General features: G+C 48.7%; 1 protein-coding gene across 1 annotated transcript in view; it reads left to right on the plus strand.

The window, feature by feature from the left end:
- Positions 1–5,720: 5,720 nt before the first annotated feature.
- The window catches only part of LOC141164589 (uncharacterized), a 234,843-nt gene continuing 218,820 nt past the window's right edge, over positions 5,721–21,743 (plus strand). Inside the window, exons 1-2 of the mRNA XM_073650000.1 lie at positions 5,721–5,856; positions 7,625–7,960. Of these exons, the coding sequence (XP_073506101.1) occupies positions 5,805–5,856; positions 7,625–7,960 (388 nt within the window). The 5' untranslated portion in view covers positions 5,721–5,804. The remainder of the gene's footprint in view (positions 5,857–7,624; positions 7,961–21,743) is intronic.

Here is a 21,743-nt window from a genome sequence, read left to right on the forward strand (position 1 = left end):
CATTAAAACCGTCTTGTTTAGCTACTGCAACCTCCACCACTTTTCCAAGGGGCATTAAAACTGTTTTGTTCAGCTACTGTGACCTCCACCACTTTTCCAAGGGGCATTAAAACCATCTTGTTAAGCTACTGCGACCTCCACGTCTCTTCCAAGGGGCATTAAAACCATCTTGTTAAGCTACTTCGACCTCCACCACTTTTCCAAGGTGCATTAAAACCGTCTTGTTAAGCTACTTCGACCTCCACCACTTTTCCAAGGGGCATTATAGCCGTCTTGTTAAGCTACTGCGACCTCCGCGTCTCTTCCAAGGGGCATTAAAACCATCTTGTTAAGCTACTGCGACCTCCACGTCTCTTCCAAGGGGCATTAAAACCATCTTGTTAAGCTACTGCGACCTCCACCTCTCTTCCAAGGGGAATTAAAACCGTCTTGTTAAGCTACTGCGACCTCCACATCTCTTCCAAGGGGCATTAAAACCGTCTTGTTAAGCTACTGCGACCTCCACGTCTTTTCCAAGGGGCATTAAAACCGTCTTGTTAAGCTACTGCAACCTCCACGTCTCTTCCAATGGGCATTAAAACCGTCTTGTTAAGCTACTACGACCTCCACGTCTCTTCTAAGGGGCATTAAAACCGTCTTGTTAAGCTACTGCAACCTCCACGTCTCATCCAAGAGGCATTAAAACCGTCTTGTTAAGCTACTGCAACCTCCACGTCTCTTCTAAGGGGCATTAAAACCGTTTTGTTAAGCTACTGCGACCTCCACGTCTCTTCTAAGGGGCAATAAAACCATTTTGTTAAGCTACTGCAACCTCCACGTCTCTTCCAAGGGGCATTAAAACCGTCTTGTTAAGCTACTGTGACCTCCACGTCTCTTCCAAGGGGCATTAAAACCGTCTTGTTAAACCATTCTGAACTCCACAGCTCTTCCAAGGGGCATTGAAATATTGTTTTTAATTACCTCTAAACTCCACGACTCTTCCAACGGGCATCGCATTTCCTCCTAATTTTTGTCAGCTTTTGCTTTTCAATGCATAGGCGAACACTAAGGGAGACCCACTCCCCAATAATGGGTAGAAGTTTTTTAGTATGCTGTAATCCACGTCTGTTGCAAGGGCCATTGCAGTTCCTCATAATTTTTGGAAAGCCTTCCATTCACTGCTTAGGCCAATAGTGCACAGGAGACACAGTTGCTATAAATGGAAAAAACGGTTTAGTTAAGGCCCTCTGACCTCCATGTCAGTTCCAAGGGGCATTGGAGTGCCTCGAAATTTTTGGTAGGCATTGCACTCACTGTATGCCCTATAACTGTGTAGCTGAACAGCTCCTTTTGGTACAGAAACATATCCTACAAGACATGTGTGGTTGACTGGCCTGATATTGATGTGAATGGTCCCTGTTCCTCCTGCTCTTTCTCCTTTGCCACCACCTCATCCATCATTGATCACCTGAAGCTTTGTTTTAATGGGAGTCATAGAACTGGGATAGTAGCAGGAAAACATCCAGCAATCCTCGGAGGAGGTAGGATATGCGCCAAAACGCTGACCACCTCAGGCCTAGCTGCTACTACATACACGCGCTTGCATTCCAAGGAACAGAAAGCTAAGGAGATGCATGGCCTCATGATCATGAATAATTTACTCGTTGTGTAGGAGGCCGACCACTGCTGCTGTCTACCTTTTGAACTTTGTGTTGAAGCCTGATTGACCCAGGACCCGCAATCCTCTACGTCTGGAGGACGTGTTGCATCCCAGTGTCCAACCATGTCCCGGCTTCCACAATGTTAACCCAGTGTGAAGGCGTGAGATGGACCATCCCTGGCCACATTCACTTGTCCACGTGTTTGTGGTTAGGCTGTCCTTCAAATAGGGGCGGCTGGGGACCGTTTATGGACACCCAGCCGCCCCCAGGTGGCTGGGGACCGTGTGTGGACACCCGGCCACCGGGCGGCTGGGGACTGAGTATGGATACCAGGCCACCGACGCAGCCATGACGTAGTAGCCAGATTCCGCCTCCACATACCTAAAAGGCCCAATTTGAAGTGCAAGCAAGCTAGCAGTATGGTTTGCAGCCTGGGGGTGGGTGGGTGGCAGGCTGCACACTTACGCTTGCATTCCAAGAAAACAAAGCAGATGCTAACTTCTATCATCATCATGCTCCTCACCTTGGCACTCTCAACTCCCCTGATGGAGAAGCCAGGGCCCACCCGAGGAGTCAGGTTCTCTGGTGGGCTCGTCCAATGCTGCCCTAAAGCAGGCTGGGCTAAGAAAAGTGTGTGGGGGGAAGTTGACAGGAGAAATAGGAAGTGCAAGCAAGCTAGCAGTATGGTATTGCAGTCTGGGGGTGGGTGGGTGGCAGGCTGCATACTTGCGCTTGCATTGCAAGGAATGGGGGAGGTACAATTGAACACTGCCCTGGGACAAGGACTTGCACGGGGATAGTTGCAAGTCTGCATCTTCTGATGCGGCAAGGATCACTTCTTATGGGCACACTTTTAGGCAGTGACCTGGGTGTCAGAGATGCTTCCAGGGGTCTTCCCCATGCTGTTCCCATGTCTTTTCAGCACTTTATGCATGTGTCACACAGCACATGGCCAGATAAGATTGTAAAATGTTACAATGACATTTCCCGGTGAATGCATTTGTCACGGTTGAAAGCAATACAAAAGTGCAAAAACGCATAAAAAATGCTACTTGTGAACGTAGTCCAAGGTGTGGAGGAGTATTTTTGTTTTTGATTATTTATTTTACCTTATGCACAAGTCTTTACCCTGGAAAGGAACTTCCTTAACATATTTCACAGGAAAACCGTTTCAGTTTCGTTTTTGAATGTTTTATTGTGAGCCCGTAAAAGTGGCTTAATACCTCTGACCACGTTGTTGACAGCAGTGACCTGGGGGTCAGAAATGCTTCCTGGGGCGATGCCCATACTGTCCTCATGTCTTTTGAGCACTGTCACTATCGTTTTGGGCACTTTTTAGGCTTTCTACAGACTGCCGGGGGTGCGCCGCAAAAATGCTCGGGTCTCCCATAGACTAACATTGGGCTCGTTGCTCGGGTCGAGCACCCGAGTATCACGGTGAGCTCAGCCCGAGCTTCGAGCACCCGAGCATTTTAGTGCTCGCTCAACACTAGCACTGATGCATTCAAGTGCCTGTATTAGCCTGTCTGAGTTTGGCGCCAAACTATGTGTGCGTGTACGCTCCCACCATAATCCTTGCGGAGGGCCTGAGCTCAGGACTTACTGACCGGTGTCTGGCCTCTGTGTCGTTGCAGAGATAAGCCCGCCTGGACGACGGCTGTTTGACCAAGGGGTGACAAGTTTCTAGCTGGTGTGTGGTACCACAGCCGACTTGCTGGAGGGCCCTCCGGGTGCGTCAGGGATGTCGGATCCGGTGGATTTTGACTTAGCTGATGGTGCTTGACGGAGACGGCACACATCCTCCTTCCTGCTCTCACCTCACTCTCCTAAAATGGCCGCCGATCAAACGTCTTCCTGTCAGACATTTCCTCCCAATTGCCTGCACTGCCCCTTGGCCTGGGGCTCTATCTCGTTCTGCCCAAATTGCAGTTCGCACCAGCAAAACAGAGTCCATTTACCATAATACAAGTCTCTGCCAACAGAATATCTATTTTGATCTTTCCTCACAAAACTGGGGTAAATCCCTCTGAATAAATATCCTGCACAAACCAGATTAGGCCAGAGTCATCCAACAGTTACAGGGGAAAGAGTGGCCTCCTGTGGCAAGTGATTAGTACTGCAAGGCAGCAATATTGTCAATTGTACATTACTAATATAATAGAACGGCAGATGCAAATTACATGCAAACGGTTAATGGTAGGTGACTGTCAGCAGCATATTCCCTATCACCTCACAATAAAGCCACTATATGTGCTGTGTAACGGGTCTGGGAGGCGGAACCTCTGAGCTACTATACAAGGGGGCAGTCCTTGTAAGGGAGCGGGTGGCGACCAGGGAAGACGGGCAGGAGGTCACAGCAGGTGACCGGGACAGTCTCTGAGTGAACGGGCTGGAGGTCACGGCAAGTGACCGGGGCAGTCTCTGGATGAACGGGCTGATGGTCACGGCAAGTGACCGGGGCAGTCTCTGAGTGAACGGGCAGATGGTCACGGCAAGTGACCGGGGCAGTCTCTGGATGAACGGGCAGATGGTCACGGCAAGTGACCGGGGCAGTCTCTGGATGAACGGGCAGATGGTCACGGCAAGTGACCGGGGCAGTCTCTAGGTAAAGGGTTGGTACGACCTGTGGCGGCTGATGATAGACGTGAGCTTCCAGGTGAGCAGGCGAGAGTCTCTGGATGAACGGGTGGTCACAGCATGTGACGGCGGAGCCTCCAGGAAGACCAACAGACAGGCGGCAGATGAGTGCTCCCAGGTGAGCGGGCAGAAGTCTCTGGACAGGCGGGTGGTCACAGCACGTGACGGCAGAGCCTCCAGGTAGGCTAGCAGACAGGCAGCAGATGAGCGCTCCCAGGTGAGCGAGCAGGAGTCACTGGACAGGCAGGTGGTCACAGCACGTGACGGCGGAGCCTCCAGGTAGACTAGCAGGCAGGTAGCAGGTGTGTGCTCCCAGGTGAGCGGGCAAGCTGGTCCATAGACAGACTGACAGGAGTTGGAAGGCAGACCGTCGGACCTCGGGCAAGCAGGCAGGTGGCTGATGTGCGCTCCCAGGTGAGCGGGCAGACTGGTCCTTAGACAGACTGACAGGAGTAGTAAGGCAGACCGTCGGACCTCAGACTAGCAGGCAGGTAGCAGATAATCAGGCAGGAATCAGGCAGGTAACTGGCAGGTAACTGGCAGGAACTGGCAACGGGACCTGAGGGCTGAAGCAGAGTAGTGAACAGTGCAACAACATTGCTCGGGCACCTCCATTTTGGAGGAGGTGCCTTAAATATGGTGAAGTTCTCCGGCCATTGGCCGGGGACTCCTTAGGACGGCGCGCGCGGCCCCTTTAAGAGGGAGGGAGAGCGCGCGCGCCCTAAGCACAGAGGACGGGAAGGAGCGCACGCTGCCAGCAGAGCGGGAGGAGGACGCCGGGCACGGAGCAGGGAGGTGAGGGGAACAGCGTCCCTGCCTAGCAGAGGGCAGGGACGCCGGCGCTACATGCTGCTATAGTATAAAATACTGGCAACTCTTGGTGTGTTTGCAGTTGGTAGCAAAGAGCACTTAATGATCATAAATGCCATCCCCAAACACCATGTGGTTGTGAGGATAGCTTCCCATTGTTCCCCTTGTTTCTGGTCATGTGGGGTGCGGTCACACGGGGAGTGGCAAGTAATCAGCATGATGGACCTATTGGTAGGGTCCTGTTGTTCCTGCCCTGTCTGTATGGCCAAATCGGTTGTCCACCACTGCGGCCACTGATTGGCTGCAGTGGTCATGTGTGGTTACTCTCGGAAAAGGTTTGGAGACCATCAGGAACCCCAGCAGGGTTTTGGAGGAGGATCGGAGCATGTTCATATGGATGAGGAAGTTAGAAGAGACGGCTGCCCGACAGCAATCACATAGTGATGGCCAGGGAATATTATGGGGTCATAAATAACAAGATGATGGGAAAAATAAGCCCTGAACTCTATGCTGTGTACAACTTTGGTTAGAAGGATATTTTTTCTTATTTCTTTTTAGATTCAGATACCGACTATTGGACATTATTAACAATTGAAAATACACTGTGTGACACAGAAAACCAATGTCCGTGTTGTGGGTGTTATTTCTCTTTCTTAACTGCTGACATCGCATCTTCTCTTCCTGTTTCTGCACAACTCTGTGCACTGATCCCACAACATGTCCTGTCTGACAACTCTCAAGATAGTTGCTCTTTTTCTCTGCTTTTCAGGTGAGTTGATAAATAGACAATTAGATAATAGATAAGTTATAGATATAAAGATAGATAGATAATAGATGATAGATAGATAGATGATAGATAGATGATAGATAATAGATAGATAATAGATAGATAGATAGATAGATAGATAGATAATAGATGATAGATAGATAGATGATAGATTGATAGATAATAGATGATAGATAATAGATAGATGATAGATAGATGATAGATAATAGATAGATAATAGATAGATGATAGATAATAGATAGATAATAGATAGAGAATAGATAGATAATAAATAGATAATAGATAGATGATAGATAATAGATAGATGATAGATAGATAATAGATAGATGATAGATAATAGATAGAGAATAGATAATAGATAGATAAAAGATAGATAATAGATAGATTTATTTTATACTTTTCCATATTTACCCATCATAATATATAAGAAAAGTATAAAAGTATAAAATGATTGCCTGTGACTGGAGGAGTTTTCCTAGTAATCACTTTTATGCCTTTTGGACTGGATGTGCCTTACAAGTCCGATCGGTGGAAACTTCTGGAGTCCTCACTATTTCTGTCTGTAGAGATTAGTTTGGATCTCTTCATACAGTAGATTAGACAGTTGTTGGTATATTCAGATATATTGCTATATAAAATAATGTCTCTTACTCGGTTACTGCTCTTCTATCAGGATGTAAATAGGAGCAATGGCTGCTGGGATTTTGTGACACCCCAGGGGTCTGGTTGCCACAGTAAGAGAGATATTACGTCTGAGAGCAGGTGGGAGGTCTCTTGGTCAGGGATCCTGTGCATGCCACACCTCCTGCCCAGTCTTGGGAGGGGAAGAACTTCCCCTATATAAACCCGGGGCTGAAGCAGGGTTAGGAGTCAAGGAGAGTAGAGACAAGAGACAGTCGTAGGAAGAAACAGCTGGAGCTCAGTGGGAGCAATACTACTACGAGTCAGGGGCTGGCAGCTGCAGAGCTCGCCCTGACTGAGAAGCTTTCTTACCGGACCCGGCGTCCGAGGCTGTGGGGACTAACTCCTACCCAGCAGCAGAAGCCGACCGGCAGGGGATTTCAGGTCCTCAGGCCCAGAAACCCGAAGGCACGGTCACACGTGTGGGACCAGCACCGCCATCGTGGAGCGGAAGCCAATAGAAGTCCCCGAGTCACCGGCCATACGGGTGAGCACCACACAGTACACTCAGGGACGTGGGCTACTTATATCCGCTTCTAGCAAGGTAGCCAGAAGAGTACAGTCAGTTTGGGAGGCCTACAACTCCGCCTGGCCAGGGGAGATCCCATCTGCTCAAGGACTGACCAGGCCCCGTTCGCTAGCAAGTACTCCGGGAGGGTCTATCGTTGTTACCAGTAAAGACCCTGAATTACACCGCACCGTCTCTGAGTGGTTCCTGCTACCCCCATCTTCCACGTCGGCTGCCCTGAGGCCATACCCCTCCCGTTGGGGGTTATACTATCACGCTGCACAATTCTACACCGGCCTCAGCGGTCTGCCCTGCAGCGGCAGCTCCATAGCTGCAAATCAACGGGTGGCGTAGTCGACACTCAAATAACATCTATCAAGACTGCCACACACTGAGTCTGACTCCCTGGGCACGGACCGGGTCCCCGCCACTCGGAGACTACAACCCTCATCTGATCCGGTTCCGGGTAAGCCCCCGTGCGCGAGACGCTGCGCGACACAGCAGGCCCAGGGGCGCGTCAACTTCATGTATACATTTTTATATTGTCTTCTTGATTTGCAGGTCTGGTGGCTCCAGCGGCACTGGAGGTGACTGTATCATTGAATGGCACTGCTGTATTACCCTGCTCATATACCGGCAAGTCAACCACAATATGCTGGGGGCGAGGTGCATGTCCAACTTCTTGGTGCGATAATGAGATTATCTGGGCCGATGGCAAAAGTGTACCCTGGAGGAAATCTGACCGATATCAGCTACTGGGGGCCATTAGTCAGGGGGACGTGTCCTTGACCATCACAGGGGTCACTAAAGAAGATGAAGGAACGTACTGCTGCAAGGTGGAGATTCCTGGACCATTCAATAACCTAAGAAAAGAGGTGGGAGTGAAGATACGAGAAGGTGAGAACCTTTTACACTTTAGTGTGTGACATATTCTAATATTATTGAGAGGAAAACCATAATTACCATTATGTGTAAAAATAATTTAAAGAAATTGCAGCCCTACCCCGAATTCCATCCATAACTGCCCATGTGTGGACGGAGGTTATGGAATCCCCAACCCTTTTCGGACTAGGACGCCGCAAATATTCTGGGACTAGTTCTAAAAATTCTGGACAGTTCCGGCAAATTCAGCTGTTAGGCATGAAACTCCAGTAAGGAAGCTGCTTATGTGTCCTACACCATGAATGTAAGCAGTGTAAGAAATCTACCGGGAGTAAAATGACTATAGCGGCAAAGAAGAAACAACCTGACCATTCACTGCAGCAATAACACTGCTATCGCTTATAGGAACCCTGTAATCAGCCGGAGTCTGATGTACTCATGATAAGCCGGGAGAAATCTGCCAATCAGCAGCTGGATGGTGGGCGGAGCCTGCATATCATGAATACATCAGACTCCGGCCTCACAGCTGACTCCTCATTGGTCACATGTTGTAAAACCTGCTGAACATTACCAATAAGTGATAGACAACCCAATATAAGTAAATGCAGTAGACAGGAACCATTATATAACTAACAACCCAAGCAACAAGCAAAGCAGGTCCCAGCTGAGATAATGACGACATACCACCATATATAGACTGTAATGCCAACTTAAAGTGAATGTGTCATTCGAAAATGACCTATTGTTTAAATCAGGTTTTTGCGTTACATTTTTTTAATATATTTTTGACAATAGTATTTTTTTTCATATCTCGATCTTTGTTAAGAACGACAATTAGTAATCTTGCAATTTTCACCATTGGGGCTATTTTAGACTTCATGTCCTTTTCAGAAAGTTTACAGCAACTTCATTATCATCAGAGTCAGGATTACAATAAAAGTTAACATCCACCTTGATGTCACAGCTGACTTCCCCCTCCTGTACAATGACTGATAACACCTCTATATACAGAAGATAACACAGGATCCATCATTCACAATACGTGATGTCACAGCTCACCTCCTCCTCCTGTACAATGGCTAATAACACCTCTACATACAGTAGATAATACAGGATCCACCATTCACAATAGGTGATGTCACAGCTCACCTCCTCCTCCTGTACAATGACTGATAACACTTCTATATACAGTAGATAACACAGGATCCACAATTCACAATAGGTGATGTCACAGCTCACCTCCTCCCCCTCCTGTACAATGACTGATAACACCTCTATATACAGTAGATAACACAGGATCCACCATTCACAATAGGTGATTAGTGATGAGCGAATACGTTTGAAATCCGTTCTCAAAAGTTAAGTTCGACACGAATGTGGCACATTCGGATTCGTGATCGGAAAGGCAAGCAAAATTTGTTAAATTTGGTAAAATCGGTAACGTTCGGCGAATTTACGTGGTTATGTGATTGCGGGGCAACTACTGCGTTTTTTACAGTTTTGCTAGCATAGTGCTTGCATACAGTATGATGACCGGGGAGACGTGGCAGATGTGTGGGGGGGCTGGTGATAGCTCAGAACAGGTCTGAAATCACATGTCCTCTCCATATAAAAAGCGGCCATGTTCCCTCAGCGCCATTTTATTAATGTCACTGAAGGAGATAGACGCTGCTGAGTGTGCTCTATTCTGTGTAATGAGAGATATTAGCTAGATAGATGCCACTTCTGTGGAAGTCAGATAGTGTAGATAAGTCCTGTGCTGTGTACCTGTTCAATTGACCTGGCAGCCCTTTTTTGTTGTTTTTGTGCAATTACTGAAATTCTGACACAAAGACCAGGGTCTATGGCTCAGAACAGGGCTGTGCTGTGCTCCATGCAGGGGTATACCTTCAATCTATTTTTTCATTTACTAATGTGATAGTGCAAGCTGTGTTAGCCCAGTTTGTCATGTTTTTGGTGGATGAACTTCAGCTTTATGCACAGTAAAACAAATACTTTTTTTCTGTTGCTAGCCACAGTCCACCAAAGATTTTTTTTGTGTGGCAAACGTGATACAGTCTGCTAAAATCCACCTACTATTTTAGTGGCGTTGAACCTCAGCTGTTTTTGAAGTAAAAAAACATGATTTTTTGTTTTGCTAAGCAGAGTCCACAAACCATTTTTTGTGCACTGCTGTACGTCAGCTACTACGTTAGTGGCAGTGAACTTCAGCTGTTTTCAGAGTAAAAAAAAAGTTTTTTTTTCTGTTGCTAGCCACAGTCCACCAAAGATTTTTTTGTGTTGTAGATGTGATACACTCTGCTAAAATCCACCTACTATTTTAGTGACAGTGAACCTCAGCTGTTTTCAAAGTAAAAAATTGATTTTTTTTGTCTTGGTAGGCAGAGCCCACAAATGATTTTTTTGTGGGGCAAACGTGATACACTGCTATACATCAGCTATTACTTTAGGCGCGGTGAACTTCAGCTGTTTTCAGAGTAAAAAAATAGATTTTTTCCTGTTGCTAGACAGAGTCCAAAAAAAATTTTTTTCTGTTGCAAACGTATTACACTCTGCTATAAGCCACCCAGTCCTTTTAGTGGAGGTGAAATGGTGAAATTCAGCTGTATTCAGAGCTTGTGCAGAGTCAAAAAAATCAAGCAGGCTAGATCTGAGTTTGAAATAGTTTGGAGAATATCTCCTATGTTATACAGGCCTCATCCACAGTTAAAAAATACTTTGTTCGGTTCCTAACGTTATACAGCAGGGACCTCTCAGTTTGAAATAGTTTGGAGAATATCTCCTATGTTATACAGGCCTCATCTACAGTAAAAAAACTACTTTGGTTCCTAACGTTATACAGCAGGGACCTCTCAGTTTGAAATAGTTTGGAGAATATCTCCTATGTTATACAGGCCTCATCTACAGTAAAAAACTGCTTTGGTTCCTAATGTTATACAGCAGGGACCTCTCAGTTTGAAATAGTTTGGAAAATATTTCCTATGTTATATAGGCGTCATCCCCAGTGAAAAAAAAATACTTTGTTTGGTTTTTTACACTATACAGCAGGAACATCTCAGTTTGAAATAGTGTGGAGAAAATCTTCTATGTTATATAGGCGTCATCCACAGTAAAAAAAATACTTTGTTCGGTTAGTAACTGTCAGGGATTCCAACCCACACTGAGGGACGACACCGGGGAGATCACGCAATATCTCGCCGTTGCCGTCACACCGTCCGCCTTTCGTCTGGAGTCGCGAGCACGTGATCCAGACTACTCGCTACGTGGATATCGGCAAGCAACCAGTGAGCGTTTGGCGCCACACCTCGGGGATTCCAAAGCCTGGAATCTGTGTTTAACGCCCTCCGTACGGCGGTCACTGTCAGCTTCACTATTAAACTTTATGTTTAATCCAAAAGGGAGGCAGTGTTTAGGAAAAATATATACATAAGGATGTTACAAAGGAGACATTAAAATACATACGCAGTTACATAAAATAAACAGGATGAAAGAAGATAATTTACACTATATGATCATGGAGAGGATTCAATATAGTTGGAGGAGGGGGTCCCCAGATGGATTATGCTGTTATTGAACAGAACCCGTTGCTTATAATTCTTATTCCCCCCTGGCAATGAGTGCTTCTCTACTGTCCATGAGTTCTCTTATACCTAAGGGGAGATCTGACCACACGCCCCTTGTGGTGACATCATGTGGGCCAGTCTCCAGCCTGTACATTTTTATTAAAAACGCTAACTTCTGCAATAACTCATCGCTCATTGATTGCAGAAGCTTGCAAACTACGCCATTTTTTCCCTTCTGATTTTATCTTTATTTAGAGACCACACATCACATAGCTGCAGTCTACTATTCTGGTGTTTTTGCGCTACAGCTCCCTGATTTTGCCTACAGCCCTGGAAAACTACATATACATTCCTGGGCTAATTTGGTCACTAAACATATGGGTCTCGTTACTGTCGGACGTATGGAACTCATAATATTTCAGAGTTCATATCGGAGTCAGTGCGTCTGCAAATTTCCCTTTGAGGCTCGGGAAGCAGCCCCACGGTTACACGCAAATTAGTGCAAGCCAGCGTTTTAATTACCTCCTGCATCTTTCAGAGACAAACGAAATTATAACACTCCTTGGCTGGCATTGTTTGCATAAGCTATTTCCCAGGCGTGGGTTAATTGGGGCTTTTGTGCTGAGGAAAATAGGAGAGCTTGGTGCTGACAAGTGGTGATAATTTGCAGTAAGACACTGTATAATTGTCATCTCTGGACAAATACTACAGCAGAGGGCATGGGAAAAGGGGCTAATATTCTGTAAATATGTCCCTGACATTAATATGTTCCTGACAGTAACGTTATACTGCAGGCCATATCTTACCTTGTCATTTAGTGCCGCTGAAATTCAGGTGTGCAGAGCTGTTGCAGAGGAAAAAATTGAATTTTGTTTTGCTAATAGCGTGCTCCTACTGCAAGGGTGGTCATATATCAGGACCCTCGATTGCCTGCTCCTGACCTAATAATTTAAATCAAGTGCATGCGCAGAAGAAATAACACCGGATATAGTCAGGTGCAGCTCCTCTCTTGATAGAATAGGCGCGTCAAATCTTTACTGCGACACATGCAAGGGGCATTTTATATCATCGCATACTAAGGCGTGGCTAGCTGATTGTCATGTCCTTTTCCATTGGATAGTCCACATATGGTCTTTGCATTCCAGGGCTTGGTGCCATCTTGTCTCACAGCATTTTCTAGCATCTCTACTGACTCTTATGAGGGCAATAATTGATTTCATAAACAACTTAATTTATTCAACTTAACAGTCCCCCCTAAATCCAATTATTGACCTTAAACTGTCCCTATTGGGGTCCTATCGTATCTGTCCAATGTGTTTCTCGAACTCTTTTGGGGTGCTGCCGTGGTATCTCACTCTCAGGTAAGGAAGGAGTACAGCCCGGGACCCTAACACATGCATCCAACACTACACTACTCCAGACCAGCAGGAAGGGCGAGATTGCTCCTAAGGGAGAGCACAGTCCCTGTCCCTGGTTGGAGTGGGGGAACCAAAGTAGGGGGAACCATGTAGTGGGTGTGGGTGGAGGACGTAGTTGAGGGGAGCACATGAAAGGAAGTGATATAAAAGAGGGAACCATCTTGAAAAGATGAGCCAGACAGTCAGAGGAGTAGTGGAAGAAGCAGAGGCTCTGCAGGAGCTCTGCTCAGGAGGAGGAGGGCCTAGCCAGAGAGGCCCAAGACTGAGGAAGAAGAGGAGCAGGAGAAAGGCTCCAGGAACGAGGAAGGGACCCCAGGGGTACAGGCAGTGCTGGAGGCCACCCGAATCTGCCAGGAGGTGGAGGGGTCAGGTCGCACAAAGGGGACCGGTCCCTCAACTAGCAGAGTACTTCATGTCTCAACTAGAAACCGGAGGCTGCAGTATTTCAAGTCCTGCAGCCAACAGTCCATATCAGTCTCACCAAGAAGGTAGCCATAGAGGACCCAGGGGACGGAACAGATGTCGCCCGAAAAGGCCCGCGGTTACTGGATTGGGACACTAGGTGTGAGGTGTAGGAAGACGGCCAGAAGGGACACACAGAAGGGGGCCCCGCTATGTACTCTGGAGGTATCTGAGGGCTGGCTGAACCCCTCCCTGAGTAAGCGCAGCACGACGAGGGAAGTTACACTGGTACCTGTAACTTGGATTGCAACAACAGTAAGTAAATCCTGAAGACTGCACACAATTGTCTCTGTGATTATTATCTGCACCATCACCCCTGCACTACAACGCCCAGCATCACCTATAATATCTACAACATCTCTACACTGCCCTGGAGCTAAGTTCTACCTGTGGAGAGCCAAACCAACTCTGCTGCGTTAAACACCAGCTCCAGAGGACCTGCTCCGCAGCGGTGGCTCCCTTTAGCCGCATACCACAGGTGGCGTCAAGAACATTATATAAAAATTTTATAAATCTCCTGTAAATAACCCCTTTTATTGACCGCCCTGGATCACGGACCGGGTCACCGCCACTGTGACATCTCCCCTAGCAACGACCGGCCCGGCACCGAGTACCCCACGGCCCAGGGGGAGCGTCATCTTTGGCGTCACGAGCAGGATATGAACCCACCCGTTATCACCGGGTATTGTGCGTCTAGAGACTGTATTCTCTACTGAATGTGGCGCCCGCCCCAGAAGAACGGGCGCCATTATGTGCAAGACCAAAGACAACAAGAAACCACCTCCCATCGTGGGCCGGGTTCCAGAAAGGCGACAAAAGCGGGGCCAGCCCCGAGTGGCAGTGAAAATGTATGTGGATGTGTCTGTCAAGCTGGGGGGGGCCGCCTCAAGGTGTGTTCGACAGCAAGCTGCCATGGAACCGCCCCCGAAAGTGGAGAGGAGAGAAGAAACCTGGGAGACAGGGTGTGGTCTCAAGCAGTCTAGACAGACCGCACCCGGCAGGCAAGATGGAGAGTCAGGAGCAAGCTCCCATCCATGGCCTGCAGCGATCAGCAACGCCTCTCACCCTGGAGGAGGCAATGGCGGAGTTGTCCCTGGAGGATACCGAGTTCATCCAGGCTGAAAAAGGAGCTGCTGGAGAAGCTTGTAATCCGGCAGCAGCCTGCGCTGCAGTCCACCAGCAGCGCCCCAGCCCCGGAGGAACCTGAACGGAGCCAGGAGGCACAGGACGGAACAGGCGTGTCCGCGGGAGCAGGTAAGAGGAGTCTCCTTGTCTCGGGCGCTGAGAGTGCTAACCTGCTCCTGGGCTCCCTGGCGGAACCTCCGATTACGGGCGCCTGCTCCACCGACCTGCCTCTGGGGCCCCTGTTGGAACCTCCGATCCCGGGCGCCTGCTCCGCTGACCTACTCCTCGATCCCCTGGCGGAATCTCCGATCCCGGCGCCTGCTCCGCCGACCTGCTTCTCGATCCCCTGGCGGAATCTCCGATCCCGAGTGCCTGCTGCGCCGACCTGCTCCTAGGCCTCCTACCAGAGCTACCTGCCCCCGTACCCGAGTGGGTGTACGGAACCCCCTCCTACAACTGGTCCACCAGATATGAGGACCAGCAGGGACTCCCCCTGATGCCTACACCTGCACCCCCGGCTACCTGCCAAGGAGGAGAGGAGTTCTGGTGGGACAACCGGGAGGGGGATCTCATAGGGTTCCCGTGGGAGACCCAGGCCCAAGCCCGCAGGAGGGAAGAGCACTGCAGGCGGGAGCTCCTGCAGTTGGAGAAGGAGCGTCATGATCGACAGTTGCGGTGGGAGCAAATGGAGGTCCGAAACATGGCGGCCAAAACCCGGGCCCGCAAAGCAAGGTCCACTACATCGAGTCCCCATCTGGAGGGGATAGTCGTAAAATTTGATCTGGACGCCGGGTGGGGCTTTGTGAGAGAGCCGCAGACTGATCGGGACGTTTTCGTCAACCGGCGGGACGTCGAACCCCACCTCCAACAGGGGCATCCCGGCCGAGACCTTTATCCCGGTGACTATGTCACCTTTACTCGCCACAAGGGTGAGAGCTGGTGCTGTGCCCTCCAGGTATACCGAGTGGCGAAGGAGAAGAGAGACATGCCCCCGCAGTACGAGGCTGAAGAACCGGCTGGGTCAGCCTGCAGGAACCAGGAGTTCCCTCGGAGGGAGCCCCACTGTTAAACTGTTGTTGGAAAAGACTATAAATAGTTACTTGGAAGGGTACAACACTGCAAGTTTGAAAAAAGTTAATTTGTGTGCCTTTGAAGTTTTATGAGTGTACCCGGTAAAGGTAAAAGGACTGTAGGTTTATGGATAGTGAATAACCAAAAACTTTCCGTTGTACATAGTTGCACTTCTTAAAGTGCCCCTTATTGGTTTTATGCAACAAATGACCTTAGAACAAAAACCCGTTTGGCGTGGCTGAAGACATGGTCCAACAGCTGGATCATCAATGCCTTGCAGCCACGCCCAGGGCCTACGTTGAGGGTTTTCGGGCAGGTCCCTCATGTTCATCAGAATTGCACCTTGTTCAGTGGAATGGACACCCGGTTACAGAATTGCACTGTAACCTGCTAAAAATGTTTGATATGAAAAATGTTTTAAGTGTGAAGAAGAATGTTATTAAAAGTGGTTTTATAATGTTTTATAACCTAATAAGTAACCTGTAACGTTCAAGAGATGTGTCTCCCATAAAGGGAAGAAATGTTATGTTTATAATCTTATATGCGAATGCATTCTAAAAATTGCATATCTGTAAAATACCCTGTTTTTACTCTGTTCCAGCCCACGGACGTGCTGTGTTTTACCAGGGGGGTATGTGGCGCCCTTGAGGGTTTGGTCGCCACAGAGGTACCGCATCTCACCCAGAGGTGTGGTATCTCACTCTCAGGTAACGAAGGAGTACAGCCCGGGACCCTAACACCTGCATCCAACACTACACTACTCCAGACCAGCAGGAAGGGCGAGATTGCTCCTAAGGGAGAGCACAATCCCTATCCCTGGTTGGAGTGGGGGGAACCAAAGTAGGGGGAACCATGTAGTGGGTGTGGGTGGAGGACATAGTTCAGGGGAGAACATGAAAGGAAGTGATATAAAAGAGGGAACCATCTTGAAAAGATGAGCCAGACAGTCAGAGGAGTAGTGGAAGAAGCAGAGGCTCTGCAGGAGCTCTGCTCAGGAGGAGGGCCTAGCCAGAGAGGCCCAAGACTGAGGAAAGAGAGGAGCAGGAGAAAGGCTCCAGGAACTAAGAAAGGACCCCAGAGGTACAGGTAGTGCTGGAGGCTACCCATACGCCGGAATCCGCCAGGAGGTGGAGGGGTCAGGTCGCACAAAGGGGACCGGTCCCTCAACTAGCAGAGTACTTCATGTCTCAGCTAGAAACCGGAGGCTGCAGTATTTCAAGTCCTGCAGCTGACGCACCCCCTGGGCCATGGGGTACTCGGTGCCGGGCCGGTCGTTGCTAAGGGAGATGTCACAGTGGCGGTGACCCAGTCCATGACCCAGGGCGGTCATTAAAAGGGGTTGTATTTACAAGGGATTATAGTTTTTATATAAAGTTTGTGACGCCACCCGTGGTATGCGGCTAAAGGGAGCCGCCGCTGCGGAGCAGATCCTCTGGAGCTGTTGTTAATGCAGCAGAGTTGGTTTAGCTCTCCACAGGTAGAGCTTAGCTCCAGGGTAGTGTAGATGTTGTAGCGAAGTAGAAGATGCTGGGCAGTGTAGTGCAGGGGGGCGATGGCGCAGCAGTAATTCACAGAGACAGTGGGGTGCAGTCTTTAGAGTTTACTCACAGTTGTTAAGTTCCTCAGGTTGCACTGTACAGAATACAGCCTCCCACATCGCGCTGCGTTCACCAGGCAGGGGTTCAGTAATCCCTCAGGTAATTCAAGAGCACTTAACGGGACCCCTTTCTGTGTGCCTTTCTCAGTTGTCTTCCTGCCCTGGCTTTCTCCCTCCTGCCCTGCGCCTCACAATCAGTGTCCAAAGCCGGTAGTCTCGGGTCTTGTCAGGCGACCTGCAGTCCCCTGGACCCTCTGTGGCCACCTTTTCAGCGATGTAATTTTGGCAGTGGCAACTGCACCTTAAAAGTACAGAAGCCTCCGGTTTCTAGCTGAGCCTTTTAGTTCTACACTAGTTTAGGGGCCGATCCCCTCTGCGGCTTGATTCTTCCACACCTGGTAGATTCGGGCGTACGGGTGGCCTCCAGAACTGCCCTAACCCCTAGGATCCCCTCGTTCCTCCTGGAGCCTTTCTCCTGCTCCTCTCCTCTCTCCTCAGCCTTGGGCCTCACTGGCTAGGCTCTCCTCCTGAGCAGAGCTCCTGCAGAGCCTCTGCTCCTTCCACTTTCTCCTCTGAGACTGAACTGACTTTCCAAGATGGTTCCCTCTTTTATATCACTTCCTTTCCTGTGCTCCCCTGAACTACGTCCTCCACCCACACCCACTACATAGTTCCACCTTTTAGCTAGGGACCAGGGACTGTGCTCTCCCTTAGGAGCAATCTCGCCCTGTCCCCACTGAAGTGGATTGTGTTGGATGCAGGTGTTAGGGTCCCGGCAGCACTCTATCCTTACCTGAGAGTGAGATACCACACCTCTGGGTGAGATGCAGTACCTCTGTGGCGACTGAACCCTCAGGGGCACAACACAGCCAACAGTCCATATCAGTCTCACCAAGAAGTTAGCCATAGAGGACCCAGGGGATGGAACAGACGTCGCCCGACAAGGCCCGCGGTTACTGGATTGGGACACTAGGTGTGAGGTGTAGGAAGATGGCCAGAAGGGACACACAGAAGGGGGTCCCGCTATGTACTCTGGAGGTATCTGAGGGTTGGCTGAACCCCTCCCTGAGTAAGCGCAGCACGACGAGGGAATTTACATTGGTACCTGTAACTTGGATTGCAACAACCGTGAGTAAATCCTGAAGACTGCACCCCATTGTCTCATGATTATTATCTGCGCCATCACCCCTGAACTACAACGCCCAGCATCACCTATAATATCTACAACATCTCTACACTGCCCTGGAGCTAAGCTCTACCTGTGGAGAGCTGAACCAACTCTGCTGCATTAACACCAGCTCCAGAGGACCTGCTCTGCAGCGGCAGTTCCCTTTAGCCGCATACCACAGGTGGCATCACGAACATTATATAAAAACTTCATAAATCTCCTGTAAATAACCCCTTGTATTGACCGTCCGGGTCACCGCCACTGTGACATCTCCCCTAGCAACGATCGGCCCGGCACCGAGTACCCCACAGCCCAGGGGGCGCGTCACTGCCCGTTAGATGAACAATGCTAGTCCTTTGTCCCCCTTGGTGCAGACTTTACACATTGATTTTCATATACATATATCCCTACTTAAAGGTGTGATGTTGGGTTGTAACCGTTATTAAGGGTTTGATTAGGGGGTCCTGGTTTTCAGTGCTCTGGGTAAACGTTAGTGTAGGTGTAATCCCGTCTATACTCTTTGTGATCATTCTTTTTATACAAGGAAACACACAGCAAAAAGCTATAGCTACAAAAATCAGAATTATCAAGATAATTGTACCAATCTGGGCCAACCATTTCAGCCACCCCGTCATCCATCCAAACCCAGTATCCCAGGGGTCTTGTTGTTAGGGATGAAGGCCCAATCATTTTACATACTCCACCTTTCTCCGCCAATAACATGTCCAGGGCCATGCGGTTTTGGAAAGTCATTGTTGATGTTGCACCCAGCTGTTCAGCTGTTCCTTTCAGAGCATCCCTAGTATAATTGACAAAACGCTGTTGATTGTAATAGATATAATTTATCCAATCTACATTTTTATTTGCTGTGATGTCTGAGATGATAGATTCTATTCCAGCCTTCACTTGATCTCTTGCTTTAAATTCATCCGGTACGCCCCTATAGCATCTATATAAACATGAGGGTCAAAACTTCCCAATGGGGTACTACGTTTACTTCTTCTTTTAAGGGGTGGGTTTCCATCAGCAGCGGATGGGTTTTCAGACACCAGATGGATGGGCATAATGGCCTTTGCTAGAGTACACTGACCCGTCCAATCACCTTCTATTCTAGCTCTTATTTTCATATCCCCACATATTCAAAATATATCTGCCACAAAGAAGATCTGTGGACTCAACATATCTGCAGTGGCATTTGAGTACACAGCACAAAACCCTCTAGCAAAATTACTAAGGAATCTCCCCTTTCCTCTGCGCTCCATACAGGTATAGTTATTGGGATAGATATTAATACCCCAGCCGGGGGATGGGATCTTTAATAACCTGGGGTGAAACTTAACCCAACTCTCACAAAGAGTATTGTTAATGGTAGTATTGGTAAATAATCTGAGTACACACTGTTCTGTTCTCAGGTGGGACTATGAGGGGAACAGACCCTAAGTGTGGCTGTGCTGCAGCACAAATATAACAGTCTAACTTGTATTGTTGGGCTGTATATCTCATCCATTCTAACCAGGCATTAACATCTGTGTATCCTGTTTCTATGGCAAGGGTATTTTCATAAGTGGGATCAGCAATGGCTGTTATCTTTTGGACATTGGGCATTAATGGGTTAGAGTCAGTGTGTCTAATCTCATTCGGCATCTTATTCATAGTTGCCAATCTGAATTTACCTAAATGGGATCAACCGGCACAGCCCCCGGGGATATACGTGCCCAACAAATAAATGCCTGCCTCCCCCACCTGTGGATTTTCAAGATTGAGGATCATAGGGTTGCAACTTCCAATAAGGGCACACGACTTGGGGTTGGTTACCCTTCCCTGCCTTACAGTCATGCGGGTGGTTAAAGATTTCCCTTTTTCATCTTTTTTATCTAAAGCTGATTGTGGTCTGTACCCGCAGTCATCCCCTGTATTCCATACCACAGCTCTCCAATATGCACAATTATGTCCCCAGTGATCATCTGTCACACATAAGTACTGTTGCCTGCTACGGAGCTGAGCGGGTCGCCCCATTTGAGTGACAGTAAGCCCTCTGCAGTTTACTACGTCGCAATAGTCAAATTGGAAGGCAGCAACGTGTACGGTCGGGCTATACCAAAATAGTGCAATATTATCTTCTTTGGTTATAGCTATCTGGCGCTCTCCCAGACCCTGAGATATGGAAACCAGGTAAATTATGTTTAGGATATAGGTTAGTCTTGTAGCCGCTCCGCCTTCTTGCAGTGGGAACCGTGGATCCATGTTGCTCTCCCCTGGAGTTTTACAGTGGTGGGGCTCGTCAGGAGGACTTGGTATGGCCCAGAGCGTAGTTCCCTGGTTGCAAATGATGGGCAGACTTGTCCTGATCTGGATCTGGAATGGAAGAGAAAACTCTAGCATGTGTTACCGACAATTTCTTTGCAAGGGCAATAACAAAATTGATTAGACCATCCTGACCTGCACTGAGCTGTTGTGGAAAATAACACCCTAACCTGGGTGGGCTCCCAAAGAGAATCTCGTAGGGTGTGAGTTTGTGCAGTATTCTAGGTGTGTTCCTAACAGAGTACAGTATAGGGCAAAGGGGAGAATGTCTGGCCAGGGTAGGGACACTTCCTGACTGATTTTGAGAATTTTACTTTTCAGGGTACCGTTGAGCCTTTCAACTTCCCCACTAGGGTGTGTGTAGGCCAAGCCCCCGCTCCCACCATCTCCCAGAGTTCTTTTGTTATTGACGCGCCCCTTGGGGCCGTAGGCTACTCGGTGCCGGGCCGCTCGGTGCTGGGGAATGTCACGGTGGCAGTGACCCGGTCCGTGACCCAGGGCGGTCAATTAGAGGAAAAGGAAAAAGGGGAATAAAGTTTTTAGAGATAATGTTTGTGACGCCACCTGTGGTATGCGGTTATATGGGGCCGCCGCTGCGGTACAGATCCTCTGGAGCTGATGGTGATGCAGCAGAGTTGGTTCAGCTCTCCACAGGCAGAGCTTAGCTCCAGGGCAGTGTACGATGATTTTATAAGGTAGATATTGCTGGTGCTGTGTAGTGCAGGGCTGATGATGGTGCATCAATAATTCCAGGACACATTGAGGTGCAGTCTTCAGGTTTACTCACAGTTGTTCAAGACTCCAGGTTACCAAGGCCAGTGTGTAACCTCCCACGTCGTCCTGTGTTCACCTGGAGAGGGATTCAGCAAACTCTCAAGTACTTAAACGGGACCCCGTTCTATGTTCCTTTCTCAGTCGTCTTCCCTGCGCTGGCTCTCACCCTCCTGCCCTGCGCCTCACAATCAGTGTCCCAAGCTGGTAGCCTTGGGTCTTGTCGGGTGACTTGCAATCCCCTGGACCCTACGCGGCCCCCTTTTCAGCAATGTAATTGTGGCGGTTGGCACCTGCACCTTGCAAGTACAGCAGCCTC

This window comes from Phyllobates terribilis, unplaced genomic scaffold (assembly GCF_046119375.1).
Source record: "Phyllobates terribilis strain yellow unplaced genomic scaffold, ASM4611937v1 Scaffold_10__3_contigs__length_209671492, whole genome shotgun sequence".
NCBI lineage: Eukaryota > Metazoa > Chordata > Amphibia > Anura > Dendrobatidae > Phyllobates > Phyllobates terribilis.